Source organism: Saccostrea echinata, unplaced genomic scaffold (assembly GCF_033153115.1).
Source record: "Saccostrea echinata isolate AGI-Se365-2 ecotype Australia unplaced genomic scaffold, CSIRO_AGI_Sech_v1 ptg000032l, whole genome shotgun sequence".
Lineage (NCBI taxonomy): Eukaryota > Metazoa > Mollusca > Bivalvia > Ostreida > Ostreidae > Saccostrea > Saccostrea echinata.
Window position 1 is genome coordinate 5,918,747 of NW_026889781.1, and position 15,777 is coordinate 5,934,523.

General features: G+C 33.8%; 1 protein-coding gene across 1 annotated transcript in view; it reads right to left on the reverse strand.

The window, feature by feature from the left end:
- Window positions 1-5,786: 5,786 nt before the first annotated feature.
- The window catches only part of LOC133197889 (fibropellin-1-like), a 35,564-nt gene continuing 25,573 nt past the window's right edge, over window positions 5,787-15,777 (reverse strand). The window contains exons 25-28 of the mRNA XM_061334070.1: window positions 14,751-14,836; window positions 12,153-12,282; window positions 8,865-9,040; window positions 5,787-5,882 (exon numbers count right to left, since the gene is read on the reverse strand). Coding sequence (XP_061190054.1) covers window positions 5,787-5,882; window positions 8,865-9,040; window positions 12,153-12,282; window positions 14,751-14,836 — 488 coding nt within the window. The remainder of the gene's footprint in view (window positions 5,883-8,864; window positions 9,041-12,152; window positions 12,283-14,750; window positions 14,837-15,777) is intronic.

Below are 15,777 nucleotides of genomic sequence, written 5' to 3' on the forward strand. Positions count from 1 at the left end.
AAAATTCTAACAATGGACGTAAAACAACGATCAATTAATATAAATATGCCCAGTCTTTGTCAAATGTTGTAAAAAACTTGGAGTGAAACAAAAATTAAATCATGCATTTCAAACAAATTCCATCATTTTTTTTTTTTTTTGGTGTGTGAAAAGCTACGATTTGGGGTCTAAAATACGTCATGTTTCATTGCAATCTAAGTGCCTTTTTAATATTTTTCTGGGTGAGTTTGTGTTTATGGAAGTATGCAATGTATTTCATGGTATTCCTGCATGTTATGGACCAAAAAAGTAAAATAAATTAAATGAATAAATAAACACTGAAAAATACAACGTCACGTGTGTCAACATACAGTGGATTAAATAATATGACGTTAAGCTTGATGTTGGTGTCATTTTACAATTTTAGTACCAGACCTTTTAAACCCATTGGTGATTTCAAAACAATACACCCAAAATGGGTGATGTTGGTATGAATCAATAGGTTTTAAATAAAACTACCCGATTCCAGCCAGAAAATGACATTTTTTTTTTAGAGTTTATGCAAAATATAGAACTTTACAAAACAAATTAAAGATATTTTAAACGTGTAACGCGTTACATTTTAAAGCAGGGGTTGCGCATTTTTCTTGGGTAGAGTATTCAAAAATAAATCTACAGTTCTCATTTCTCTCACAGAACAAGGGCAATCCATGTCGTTTGTAACCTCGTTAGAGATTTTGCATTCAATGGTGGCATGAAAAAAAAGCGATAGGTTTCACGGAAAAATAATCTGTAACGCAAATAATTAAAAACGTGCATATCAATATAAACATTAAATTTCCTCAATTGCAAGAAAATCCAAATAAAAAAAAATTATATCAAATAATGTACTTTCCTTATAGACTTGAAATATTTCAGTAAGGTTGATATCAAACAACATGCTATGTAGCAAATAAATGGGTTACATGTTCATCAAAAATGTCCAGAGTCTAAAATGACGTGCAAAAATAAGATCTAGCCGTTTTTCGAGGGGTTAAATTTTTGCGCTTCGAGTACAAAATTAATGATAAGTTCATAATGTGCTAAAACAAACGGTCAGAATGAATGTCAGATTGATGATTTCACCCAATTTATCATTATTTTAGGCAACATTAAGAAATTCAACATATTTGTCCATTGGACGTTCATGACGCACAATTTCTTTAGCTTTAACGTTATGCAAAAAATGAGTTAGAGAGAAGTTTGGGTAATTAACGAATTTTATCATATATAAATCAAAAGCGCCCTTTTTGTTCATTTGTTTAAATACAAGTAGTATATTATTTTTTTTACTCATATTTCAAGTGCAGAGATAGCGATAGAGCACCGGTCATGCTAGTAGAACTATTAGAAGCGTTATGTAAATACTTCCTATTCGCTATGAAAGCGTAACGTTAAACGTCACCAACATCACACAGAACGTCTATACATACAGTATGTTTTTAACCTAAATGCTACGGCTGCTCTCAGCCCAAACACACGACAATATGTATAGGTCACATCATACATGTAGATGTGGAGTATTATTGAATACACAATTTCATATGGCGCGGAAATCGAGGGCGCTTCGCCCTAATAAATGTCGAGTATTATCGAATATACAATTTTCATGAAACTGTATATCCAAAAATAAGAGACTTCTGTGATGTAAGCGACTTTTCACACATCTGATGACACGTGTGTCAGAAGTGAAAAATCTAGTCATTTTAGAAGTTGTGAGGGACCAGGTCGGACGTTATGTAAAGGGATTAGATCCGTTTGGAATTTTGAACGCATTTCCACGATTTGGATGATGTGTTGTTTAGCAAAGCGCTTGATAAATATGATTTATTTGATTTTTTCTTCAATTGATTTGGTTTTGAAACATTGAGTCAAGTAGCGTAACAATTTATTCCTACATTGTGTGTAACATTTTTTTTCCCACGATATAAGTGTCTCGTGCATTGATATATGAGGGGCGTGGAAAGTATTATCGCATATGTGATATGGGAAATATCTCAACAGAAAGATCAAAGAAAAAATCCGCAGATATGTGACAATTTTTTTGTTTTTAAACCTTCGGAAGGATTTCTAGAGCAGCCCCTTCATCAAGGTCTTAATGACCTAAATTCCTCGACGTCTGAAAATGAGCACAAACGTGACAAAATGTTGTATGGTCTTATTTTGAACAAGTTTCGTGTTCTGGATTGATGAGATCGATCACTGATCTATAACTTCACCTTTTACATGGACAGAATGAAAAAATTGAAATAGCAAAAGACGAAGGAATGGTCTAGAATAACCAAGGAACAATAAATCGTTACCTAAAACATAATGCTTTTCCTAACAGCTTTGTGTAACAGGTCAATGATCAAAAATTTTGATCCAAATTCATGATTATAAAGAGGCTGAAAGAAAAGGAAAATTAATGTGCGATGCACAGCATGAATGTTTTTTTAAATTATCTTTTCTTTTTTATACATTTGTAGACGATATTGCATAGAATAGTAGATGTTTTAGAAAAATATATCAAAATCAACAGAATTTAATGTCAAATGAACATCCATAATCAAAGAAAGTAGGAGAAAAGGTAATTTTTCATGAGGGTTTAATTACAATTTTTCGATAAATAATTGATCATTATAAATTAGGTAATGAGAAAAGTATAAGGCATACTAGGCGTTCTGATTACTTTGTTGCTTACGTGCAACTTAACAAGAAAACATAATGTTCGTGCATTACAAAAACCATGCAGTTATAACATGAATCAGAAAATATCATTTAAATCTCAGATTAATACAACGTATTTTCAAAGGATATCAAATTTTTAAGTTTATTATTGAGGGTAAACTTAATGCTGAAGGTGAAGAGCATGCCGAAGGACAAACAGTTCATATTGATGAACGTAATAAAAAGGTAAGAATGAAACTATAATATTTAAATTCCAGAAAAGTTTTGTATAAAAATGCATTGCATACTATTGATCATATATATATATATATATATATATATATATATATATATATATATATATATATATATATATATATATATATGCACTTAAGATGACCAACAACACGAACAATAGTAATTGTCAAAGAACAAGGTACGGTTTCAATACATATCTGGCCCTGTATTTTTCTAAAATTTAGAAGTGACGTAAGAGATTTAAATTCATCCTTTCTGAATTATTGAAATTCCATGCAGTAAGAACATACAAATCGTTTTTCCAATATGACCTCCTAAATGCTAATTGTGACGTCATGAACTTGTGCATTTTCCCGTATTTTCTTTTAAAGTTGCAGAAGACATCAATTTTCAGTGGAATTTTCTTTCAGAAAACATACAGCGCATGCATAGCCCACAAAGATTTTGAGATATGTGTTTTATCAAAGCATTTTACACTATATAACTAAAAATTGAAGTGGGCGAGGGCTGCGGACACTATTTTCTAAAGGAAAATAAGCACAGAAATGAGTCATTTTGAGGCTTTTTTGCATAAAACTTAGAAATGTACCAAACTGATGACCTCATATTTCCAGAATGGTCCTCCTTTATGCCATATTCTTTAATGATTTATCATATTCATCTACTCAGCTCATGTTATAACCAATTTCATAACCTTTTAAGAACATTACATTTATAGGGCACAATAAAGCCCAAACCGTACCTTCTTCTTTTCGGGACGCTTTGTCATAAAAGGAAAGGAAACAGAGAAACAAAAGTCAACAAACACTACAACTAAACTCCCTATATATTTACAATTTACATGTTAAATTTGAAAGTTGATTACCAATTGTTTTGAAAGAAATCCGGACTCTTACGAAATATGTCCGGTTGGTCTGGTGTACCTGGTGAAGTGCGATTTACAGAATCGAAGGGATCGATTATCGCTTATTAATTGCGACAAAGTAGTAAATCGTACAATGTCTTATTCTCTCAAAATAGCGTAACTATACATGATGAGAAGAAACAATTAGAAAGAAAACATAGAAGTGAAATTTTAATTATCAGTTTGGATCTCTTATAAATTTTGAATTATTTTTAGAACCGTTTATCAGATTATAGGAATAATAAACAAAAATGTTAGCAATAAAAGCAAGTCTATTGGTTATTCAAGAATTGATAATGCCAATTAACTGTAAAGTCTACTCGGGTTGCATTATTTTTAAAATAATCACTACCGCGACGTACTCATTACAAAATAGAATGTTTTGCAGCAACTACTACGGGTCTTTTCAATGCATCTCCAAAGCTTGCAATTTTTGAAAATTTTAACCTTTCTAAAGCTATGTCCAATTAATTCATTGATCATGATTCCCTCCAGTATCTCATTTTTTTCTATGCTAGCTATTATAATAATTCATCATGCAGGGACTGAAGGGCGGGAGAATTCTTTTGTGAATATAATTGATGTATGTACCATGTGAAGCGGAAAGAAATGCAATTTTGATCTAAGACTCATAAAGGTAAAGTCACATACCAAAGGTCAGCTCAATATCTGCAAGCGTTTAGAAAGAAAATGCGAAAAACACTGAAAAATTGAAAAGGTCGTAATTCCATCGAAAATCATTGAAGCGGAACAAAATGCAAACTTGAACTGTAACTCATCAAGATACACATACATACCACACATCAGCTCAGTATCTGCAAGCGTTTAAAAAAAAGTGCGGAAAACCAAGTGGGACAGACTGACAGACAGACAGACGGACGGACAGACAGACAGACAGACAGAGGGACAGATAGACAGACAGACAGACGGAAGGACAGACTCAGAGTAAACCTATAGTCCCCTCCGGTTTCACCGGTAGGGAACAAATAAATATCGGGGTGATGAACACCATATTTCAAGAAGACATGTCTCAGTAATTTTTTCCTGCCACTACCATACAAATTTCAATTATGATTTACAAAAAAATCTTAAAGTTGAAAGTCAGTAAGAGATTTGTATGGAAATTTTTTTGTATCAGTGGTTATAACTACCTTTTGAAAGGATAGCTCTCTAACCCTTTTCACATTAAAAGATTATTTACCTGTAACAAAGGTATATATCTATATCAAAGGTACATTTTAAACAAGCATTCTGAGAGTATTGCATTAGCAATACTAGTCCCCTACCGGCAAGTGTAATCTGGTTCCCGTTAAAAATTGAAAATGCCATAATTCCATCAAAAATCAATGAAGTGGAATGAAATGCAAACTTGATCTGTAACTCATCAAGATACACTCACATGCCAAAAATCAGCTCAGTATCTGCAAGCTTTTAGAAAAAAAAGTGAGGAAAACCAAGTGGGACAGATTGACAGACAGACAGAGGGACAGACAGACAGACAGACGGACGGACGGACAGACTCAGAGGAAACCTATAGTCTACTCCGGTTTCACCGCTAGGGGACTAAAAAATCAGAATTTTTTTCTGGATCAGATGAGAGATTGTTCAATTTTTTTTTTTAATTTATATTCGTTTAGATTTTTGGTTAAACACGTATGCAGTAATGCATAACAAAAACTGTATATTTCTGATGCTGGATATATTTATTCCGACTACAAAATAATGATGTACACATATTTTAGTTAATTTAAACAATTGCAAAATGATAAAACGTTAGGAAACCACATCAAATTGCAAGAATACAGGTACTTCATTTATTGACAACAATGACAATGACGTGATTAGCAAATGGACAAAGAAAGACAAACAAAGAAAACGAATCGGTTCAGTTGCATGTTCGTATCAATATTAACTTTTTTATGATGGGGAATCGGAATCCCTATTTCAAGCACTAGGATTAGTTCCCTGTTGGACACGGGTAAGGCATAAGAATGACGTCATCTATTGCTATATCACTCCTGAATGTTCTTCCTCTGACGGCCTCCATAACAATCTAAACAAAGAAAGAATTTAAAGTGAAATAGCTGTTTATTAAGAGAGACGACTCTTAACACAGATAAACCAGTCTAACCCGAGATGCACTGAGGCACAAATAATATGTAGGAATAGACATGGTTCCGGATTGTACAGTGTAGAGGAAATGGAAAGTAGTACACTGGGGATAAAAGTCGGAATTCACAATGAAAGGGATTGCACAGATGTCAGATTACGTTGTTTTTACTGTATAAATAATCCCCATGTCTCTCTTTGTCATAAACAATGATTTGTCTCATATTTTGCCCCGTTGATTCTTTATGTGCTTGAAGTTCTATTTGGTCTGAGTCTTTAGTAATAAGAGCTTTACTCTACCATTATTAATGGAGAAAATCTACCTATATACATTTCAGAGCGACACGTAATGTGTATCAACTGATTAATACACTTGTTGTGTAACTGTTATGATATTTTTATTTTTAAGTTTTACTTTACCACTTTTTCAGCTCAACACAATTGTATTTGTTCTCTAAATCATGAATCTGTTCTTTATCCTTATACCGATAGACGATGCTCTAAACATTTTACTGGTTACACTCATTGTGTTCTTTTATCTTGACCAACAACATTACTTTGGTAACTTCAGCATTAAACTTTCAGATAACCCTTGACATGCATAAGAATGTCTCTTTATCCAGATAACATGATACTGATATGTTAAGGTACGAATGTCTCTGGATCTAGATAACCCTTGACATGCTTACTTTGTAAATGTCTCTAGATTCAGAAAACCCTTGGTATGCTAACTTGTATCTGGATACAAATAATCCTTGGTATGCTAACTTGTCTCTGGATTCAGATAATCCTTGATATGCCTACTTGTCTCTGGATTTAGATAATTCTTGATATAATGAAAGAAAAAGTGAGCAAGCTCACATACCCCACGCTTCCCCAAAACTCGACAATGCAACACGTAATGAATGGCACAGTGCATTTTAAATACACAGCATAATTCAAAAAAGGGGCATTACTTGCAAAAAATCATCACATCAAAACTTCTTGCATATAAGGACATTCAAATCTTTGTATGTTACAAATTTAACTGGGCTGAAGTTTCTAGATAAATAATGGAATCAAAATTTCTTGGTAATATACAAATCTATACATTATTCTGAAATACCTACAAAGTTTCAGGAAATTCAGTGCCGGAATTATGCTGACAAACTGTTATTTAAATTCCTCAGTGATTTCGATTTGTTAATGAGTGTAAGTCCATGTCCAACACATGACAGTTTACACATTTAAATAATTGATGGAAACAAAATTATGATGTAGTCATTCATATGAATCTGTTTATATACTGTACTTATGAAATTATTTAAGGCAAAGCACACCAATTTGAAAGGGGGGGGGGGGGGAGAGAGAACTATCGAAGATGGTGTGTGTGTGAGTGTGTGTTTGTGTTAAACCATTAATATTTTGATCTCAAAATCAATAAGGGTCTTTTAAGGTCATAAAATATTTCACATAGAATTTCATTATAAAAAGCTGATTCCAGTGGAGTTTCTTATTACCTAGCTGGAAAGTTTCTTCAATAAAAGGCAAAACTCTTAAGGCAAAAATAATGGAATCGGAATTTCCTGGTAATATGCACATCTACACACTGTGTACTAAATATCTACAAAGTTTGTCCAAATTCTGTGCAGCGGTTTAAGAGGAGTTGTGCTGACAAACTGTTCATCTCTATATTCAAGATATGCCCAAAAACCTAAGTTGAAAAGTGCCGAAATTCCCAGAAAAATAATGGAATCAGAATTTCCTGGTAATATGCACATCTACACACTGTGTACTAAATATCTGCAGAGATTGACCAAATTCTGTGCAGGGGTTTAAGAGGAGTTGCGCAGACAAACTGTTCATCTTTATATTCAAGATATGGCCAAAAATCTAAGTTGAAAAGTGCCGAAATTCCCAGAAAATATAAAGGAATCGGAATTTCCTGGTAATATGCACATCTATACATTGTGTGCTAAATATCTGCAAAGTTTGACAAAATTCTATGCAGCGGTTTAATAGGAGTTGTGCTGACAAACTGTTCACCTCTATATTCAAGATATGGCCAAAAACCTAAGTTGAAAAGTGCCGAAATTCCCAGAAAAATAATGGAATCGGAATTTCCTGGTAATATGCACATCTACACACTGTGTACTAAATATCTGCAAAGTTTGACCAAATTCTGTGCAGGGGTTTAAGAGGAGTTGCGCTGACAAACTGTTCATCTCTATATTCAAGATATGCCCAAAAACCTAAGTTGAAAAGTGCCGAAATTCCCAGAAAAAATAATGGAATCAGAATTTCCTGGTAATATGCACATCTACACACTGTGTACTAAATATCTGCAGAGATTGACCAAATTTTGTGCAGGGGTTTAAGAGGAGTTGCGCAGACAAACTGTTCATCTTTATATTCAAGATATGGCCAAAAATCTAAGTTGAAAAGTGCCGAAATTCCCAGAAAATATAAAGGAATCGGAATTTCCTGGTAATATGCACATCTACACATTGTGTCCTAAATATCTGCAAAGTTTGACGAAATTCTGTGCAGCGGTTTATGAGGAGTTGCGCTGACAAAAAAAACAGGACTGACGGACTGACTGACTGACTGACACACTGACTGACTGACTGACTGACTGACTGACGGACGGGTCAAAAACATTATACCTCACGCAACTTGTTGCGTGGGGTATAATAATGTACGAATGTCTCTGGATCCAGATAACCTTTGTAATGCTAACTCGTCTCTGGATTCAGATAATCCCTAATATAATAACATACGAATGTCTCTGAACCCGAATAACCCTTGATATGCTAATTTACGAATGTTTCAGGACTCAGAAACCCTAGATATAATAACTTATGAATGTTTCAGAACTCAGATAACCCTTGATAAAATATCTTATGAATGTCTCAGGACTCAGGTAACCCTTGATCTAATAACTTACGAATGTGTCTGGATCCAGATGAATATTAAGCTCCAATTTATGCCATTGGTTTCCTTGTGATCCTCTTACAGAAAACTCTTCTTGATATCCGTTTTCGTACTTGTATGTGTAAATGGAAAAGGAACCTATATGTCTCCCCCTCATGAGATAATACAGACTCAAGCAGTGGGTTGTATCTTTAAAAATAAAATTCAATAACATGGAGTTTAAATTATATCTAATGAATGGTGTAGGGACTACTACAAAAAATACAGACCCTGAAACGTGCTACTACCCCACACGCACGCTGCACGAACGGTACACGATCGCTACACGGTTTGCACGAAACGCTGCACGGTTTACACGAAACGCTACACGGTTTACACGAAACGCTTTGCACGAAAGGCTGCACGGTTTACACGAAAGCCTGCACGAAACGCTTTGTACACGTTTCTCACACGCTTTGTACACGATTCTCGCACGCTTTGGCCTCGATCTGGATTTTCTATTCGGAATCTCTCGGACTTTATTTAAATTATTACGGATTAATCAAAGATTAGCTAAGAATTGCAATCATTCAGTTTAAGATTAAAACTCGCTACACCAGTACTATATTAACAGGTAAAATACTCAATCTTCGGTTGTAATTAATTAATACAGATGTAGTTATCATTGAGTATGTGCCCGCTCGGTGAAATGCTTATCATCGTCTATGTACAAACCTTTTTTAAATAGACTCTAAATTACGCACTGAAAAAAATAATTATATTTGTAATTCATAATCTTTTATAGCATCCAATGTTTTTACAATTATCCTATAGTTTGATATTAAAAAGTCGTTTCATTACTGACAAATAAACTCAGTTATTGATTTGAAAAAAAAATGATTAAATTGCGTATGGTTTTTGAAAGCGAATCGATTTTCTTTTCTTTCGTTTTTAATTATTGATTGATTTATTCATTTTTTTTTTTATAAAAAAAAATATATTCATTGGATTAGATTAGGTTCTGTTTATAATTTGAAAAAGTGACATGTACACTACATTGTGCAGGAAGAGGGGGGAGGTAGATTACCTAGATCTTGCTGTTGTATCTTCAAATCTGTACACGGCTAAATATAACGGGCACTTGTTTCAATTAGTGTAACATTGGGGGAAATATTATTATAGAAACAGGTGCCCATTCTAAGAAAATAAAAGGATATCCAGAGGGACGAGATACATGTAATTCATTAAATGCACTTTATTCAGAATGATAAATAATCGTTTCATTACAGAGTTAAACTTTATCATAAAATTTTATACAGTAGAGAAGCCGGGGAGAAAGGTATTGTAATTCTTTAGTTCTCGTTTGAGGCATTGTGTTTATCAAATAAAAACAATATATCCACCACTTTGTAAAATCCTTGATTTCAAACCCCTAGACAATTAAACAAAAGTCGCGGCTTTTAGCAATACATTCAATATACATGTATGTACATGTCCTATATCCTATAAACTAAAAATTATGCTCTGTAATTACGTGATTAATAAAACAACTAATAATTACACTGTACTCAAGATTTATTTCTATATATTTTTTTTATTCGCGAATACACTGGCAAATTAATTCACTGTTTACAGACAATCGGATAAATTTAAGAAATAAAATCCACGGACCGTATTTATTTGTACCCATTAAATACTAATAAAACGATTTAATTTCACTAATCAAAATCAATCGTTATTGTCCCGTGTCATCTTAGCTATGATTGACAAGAGATTATAACAGAACAAGTTTTCAGTTCCCGTTACGAGGTGCCCGTGATCGCTGTTGTGAATGACCTTGATCACTGTCGTAAGAAGAGTGTTGGAAGTGTAAAGAAGATTCTAGTATATTTTTAAGGGGTGCATCGGGCGCACCCCGAAAAAAAGCAATAGATTTCTTTAAAAACAAAATTATATATAAAACACTTAACAACAAAAGCTCAGTTTGTGTTTTCATTTGAACACCCCCCCCCCACCCCCCCCACCCCGGAAATAATTTACCCTGTATTTGCCGAAGCATGTGAATTATAATTCATTTATGTGACAATTATTAATCAACCAATTGTATGCATAAAAAGACTATAAATGACTCTTCGTTTCAAAATTATTTGTAACACAATCTTGTGATATAAGAAAATTATGTTCGTTTATAAAGAAATGAATTAACTGTGCTTCCCGGCCTAGAATTCCCATACTTCACATTTATAGCAACGCACTAAATTTTGTATTTTATTTTTCACGCCTGCCTTATCTATCTATTATTTTGTATTAATCACCCATATGTTTTTGTTATCTTTATATACATGTACCATAATTGTAAAATGGTGAAGAGATTCAAGTGAATGAATGAAAAGGACAAGACCGGATTCTTGGTGAATTTTCTTTTTTAAAAAAATGTTTAGTATTGCCCCCTTTAAAAATATATTGAATCAAATACCTCTAAATTGATGTACATATAATTAATTACTTTGAACATATTTTATGTCCATCTTTATTTTTTTAAAAAAGGAAGAAAAACAAACAAATATGTAATACATTACCGAGTAATTTTATTTAATTTGTTGTTTCCGTATTTTTATTTTATACCACCGGTAATATATGCGAATAATATTACTTACAAACAACACAGAATGACATGTTGATCCATCAATATCCATATTTAAAATAAAATGACTTCCGAATGAATCCTACACGCTTTTCACACGATTCTTGCACGAAAGTCGCACGTTTCTCACACGGTTCTTACACGAAAGTTGCACGTTTCTCACACGATTCTCGCACGCTCGCTACACGATTTGCACGAAACGCTTTGGAGCTTACACGAAACGCTGCACGGTTTACACGAAACGCTACACGGTTTGCACGAAACGCTGCACGGTTTACACGAAACGCTACACGGTTTGCACGAAACGAAAAGCGCACGAAAGTCACACGCTTTTTTGGGGTAGTAGCACGTTTCAGGGTCTGTACTACCTTTTAATCTGTAAAACTACAACTGATAAGACTTTTGCACAGTAACAGCTGATGATATTTGTTATTTGTAAAGTTACGGTAACGATTTATAATTTTTGCGACAGCTGATAAGGTTAATATCTAAAAAGTTACTGAACCCTAATAGCAAACAAAGATACTGTTGTCCATAGCGTAATGTTTATGCATTAAGCCAACTTTGCCGGATATAGCGGAAGGACTCAACTGTGAAATTTTGAAATAATAATTTGAATTTGTGATTCACTCGATCCACCTTTCAAAAAAGTTAAGGTGTCGCTTAATCGATACTTACCTTCGAAAAAGACTCCATTGTCAAAAAAGTAGTAACTACCCCAACGTCTTCGACGTGTGGCTTCAAAATAAAAATAAAACTCTCCTTCATAGGCGCTTGATGGGCCAGTTCCACTAGAAGGCGTCGGTCCCTGAAATGTGAAAAAAATATCTTAATGGGCCATGTTGGACCAATATAATTTCTGTATGGGCTAGTAATTTTTTTTTATTTTTATTGAAAAAAAAATTGTTTCAAAGTCATTTTTAAAACTTACATACATAGAATGATTTTCAGTTTAAATGTTTTACCCTTTAAATTACCTCTTTCTAGATGATAAAAATTGTTTAATTTCATTTAACACTATGTCGTCTGTATATCTCAGAAAAACTCTAAATAAATTTACGGAAAGAAAATATGAATGAAGATCATATATTTACCAAAAAGGATCATTGATTAAATTTTGATAAACTTTTCTTTAAAATAATCATCTTAATGAAAATTTGATTCTTGGTAGCCTGAATGAAGTAGTTCTCTTATTCAGCATTATGACTAATTAGTGGTAAAGCGCTCGCTTCGTGACCAGGAGGTCTTGGTTCAAGTCTTGTACACAGTACCACGTCAAACTTAACGTTTAGCATAGACAATGACTGATTCTTCGCCAAGCTCTCATGATTAGAAGAGAAAATCCAATGTCTTTCGTATAAGACTTTAAAAAACCGAGGTCCCAACATTCACGTGTTATTTTGCTCTGAAATCTAATTACTCTGAAAATCACGTGGGGGAGGGGTAGGGGTTTGTCCCCCTCCCCAGTCATCTCTAAATCCTAGAATGCCGTATCATACTAGAATCGGTGACAAATTCTAGAATAGAATATAACACAACATTAGTCAATCAATCCACAGACCAGCAATATTTTCGAATACTCCAAAAAGTTTCTTATTAGTGTAAAAAAACTTTTCTATGTTCAGTTGATAATTTCTCCGGTCCAGAAAAGTTGATGCTATATAGGAAATAAATATGAGCACGTTTTCTACCAATAAAACATGTATCTTCCATCGATTTGCATATGGCGTATTCCACTTTTCTTTTAAAAAATTATTCCCTGACACTGAAGATTTTTGGTTATGTTTGGACATGTTATGAGGACATAAACTTAAGAATTCTCACTCATGTCTAATTAATGAAACATGATGGCTATTTATGAAAAAAAATGCCTGCTTAGAAGTGTAAACACATATCCTCAGAATCCTTAGCTTTTATTTCCATTTTATTTTATATACTTTGAATATATCTATTGAGGCCACTGATGGTTTTATTTCCTCTAATTTATCTGGGATGTAAACTATGATTTTGTCATAAAAGTCATATTAAAGCCATATAATTTTATTTTGGTTGTATCGCGTCATTTGATTGGAAAAAAAATTGAGAAAAATTGTCTTATTTTTTAGAAAAAAAATTGTCTTATTTCCCACACTCAATGATGGAAAATTAAATTATAAGGAACGAATTTAATAGCTACCCATGTTATATTGGTATAACTTGAGCTGGAAGAGTGGACGCTTTTTTATAAACCTCTTCGCAGTTTATAAAGCGTAAACTGCCCCAACCCAGGTTATATAGTAAAACTTGGGTAGCTATTAAATTCATTCCTTATATGAATTATCCCAAAGTTACAAAATATGTATCAACCTTAACTTATGAGAACGAACTACTAGAATAAAATACCCATAAGCCTCATTTGATCAACTGTGTGTGTGTGAAACACAGTGAAAAGATACTGCCATATATTATTACCCCCTCCCCAAATGTGCTCCATTTTTCCCCTCAGGACGATGGTATTTTATGCCTACTTCGTTAGAATGCTTACACCAATTTTTCCCAATATTTGTAGCCTTGAAGTCCCTGCTGCGAAAAGATTTAAAGACTGTATCAAACTTCAAAGAGATCCACAATTGAGGTCAATCTTAAGTAAGCCATGGTTTGAACAAATTTGAATCTATATTTCGTTAGGATGCTACCGGTCACGGTAGCCTAGTGGTAAGGCGTTCGCTTCATGATTGGGAGGCCGGGGTTCGATTGTTGTTCGAGTAAGACGTAAACATATTAAGTAGCGACTGTTTCTTCGTGAAGTAAAAATCACGGGTCTTTCGTATGAGACCTTAAAAACCGAGGTCCCGTGTCACGGTAGGCACGATAAAGAACACTCACTGCTCCATGGCTCTGAGTGCCGAGTAAAGGTCTAAATTTGAAGACCTTCATCGGTATAAATGGTGACTTCTCTATATGAGTGAAAAATTCTCGAATGGGACGTGAAACAACATACAATTAATCAATCATTAGGATGCTTGCTTATTATTTCTATTAATCTAAAACCTTGATGATACTAAGGAGAAGGATTTTAAAGACCATTACTTTTAATTCCTAATAAACAAATATTGCTTTTGAATTGGACATGGTTTTTCAAAGGGAAAAAGTAAATTCACAAGGAAGGTTTGACGATCAACAAAAACACAAGCTACTGGTGGCCTGTCAGTAAGCAATTCTGGAGAACCATTAATACATGTAGCAGACTTATCTGCTAATGCAAATATTCTTATATTCTTATTGTTCTCACGTTACCTGTCTTCTAAACCAGTACGAAGAGGAATCATGGGTATCTAGGAAACAAGCTGGGTCATTCTCCAATTCAAATCGACAAGAGCGACCTAAAACAGTAAATGAAAAAACGAAGAAATCAAAGTATGGATATAACTCACAAGACGTTTACTTCTAAAGCAATACCTTCTCGAACTAGCCCTGAACTTGAATAGATTATCTGATTGGTTGAAAAGAGCAAATGTAACAATGCCCCCCTTCAATAATTGGAATTTTTCCAAGTCCAAGGGGATAACTCTGTCAAAAATTGTTCGATCATACCCAAAACGGAAATTGACCAAGAAATTTTTATGATAAATCTGTATACCTAATGTCATTTCAGTATGTGCAACCTCTGCAAAGAAAATGAACGGAAACTGCAAATAATTGGAATTTTCCTAAGTCTAAGGGGCATAACTCTGTCAAAAATTGTTCGATCATACACAAAACAAAACTTGACCTATATATTGTTATGATAAATCTATATATCAAATTTCATTTAGTATGTGCAACGTCTGCAAAGAAAATGAACGGAAACTGCAAATAATTGGAATTTTTCGAAGTCCAAGGGGCATAACTCTGCCAAAAATTACTCGATCGTACCCAAAATAGAACTTGACCTAGATATTCTAATGATAAATCTGTATATTAAATTTCATTTCAGTATGTGCAGCCTCTGCAAAGAAAATGAACGGAAACTGTTGGTGGACCGACAGACATACAGACCGACCGACCGACAGACAGTAGCAAAGCAATATGCCCTCCCTTCTTCGAAGGGGGGGGGGGCATAATAAGAAACAAAAACATACAGTATATGATTATTTCAACTAAGTCAAGGATCGAATGCACAGAACTAATCACTTTGGGAGGGGGGGGGGGTGAATTGTGCTCTCCCTTGTAGCAAAAGATTCTTCGTCTAATACTAGTGTCTTTCTGACATGGGTCAAAATGGAAACAGAGAATCAAGCTGATTGAGACTAGGCATTTTTTGATAAGAATGTAAATACCAAAT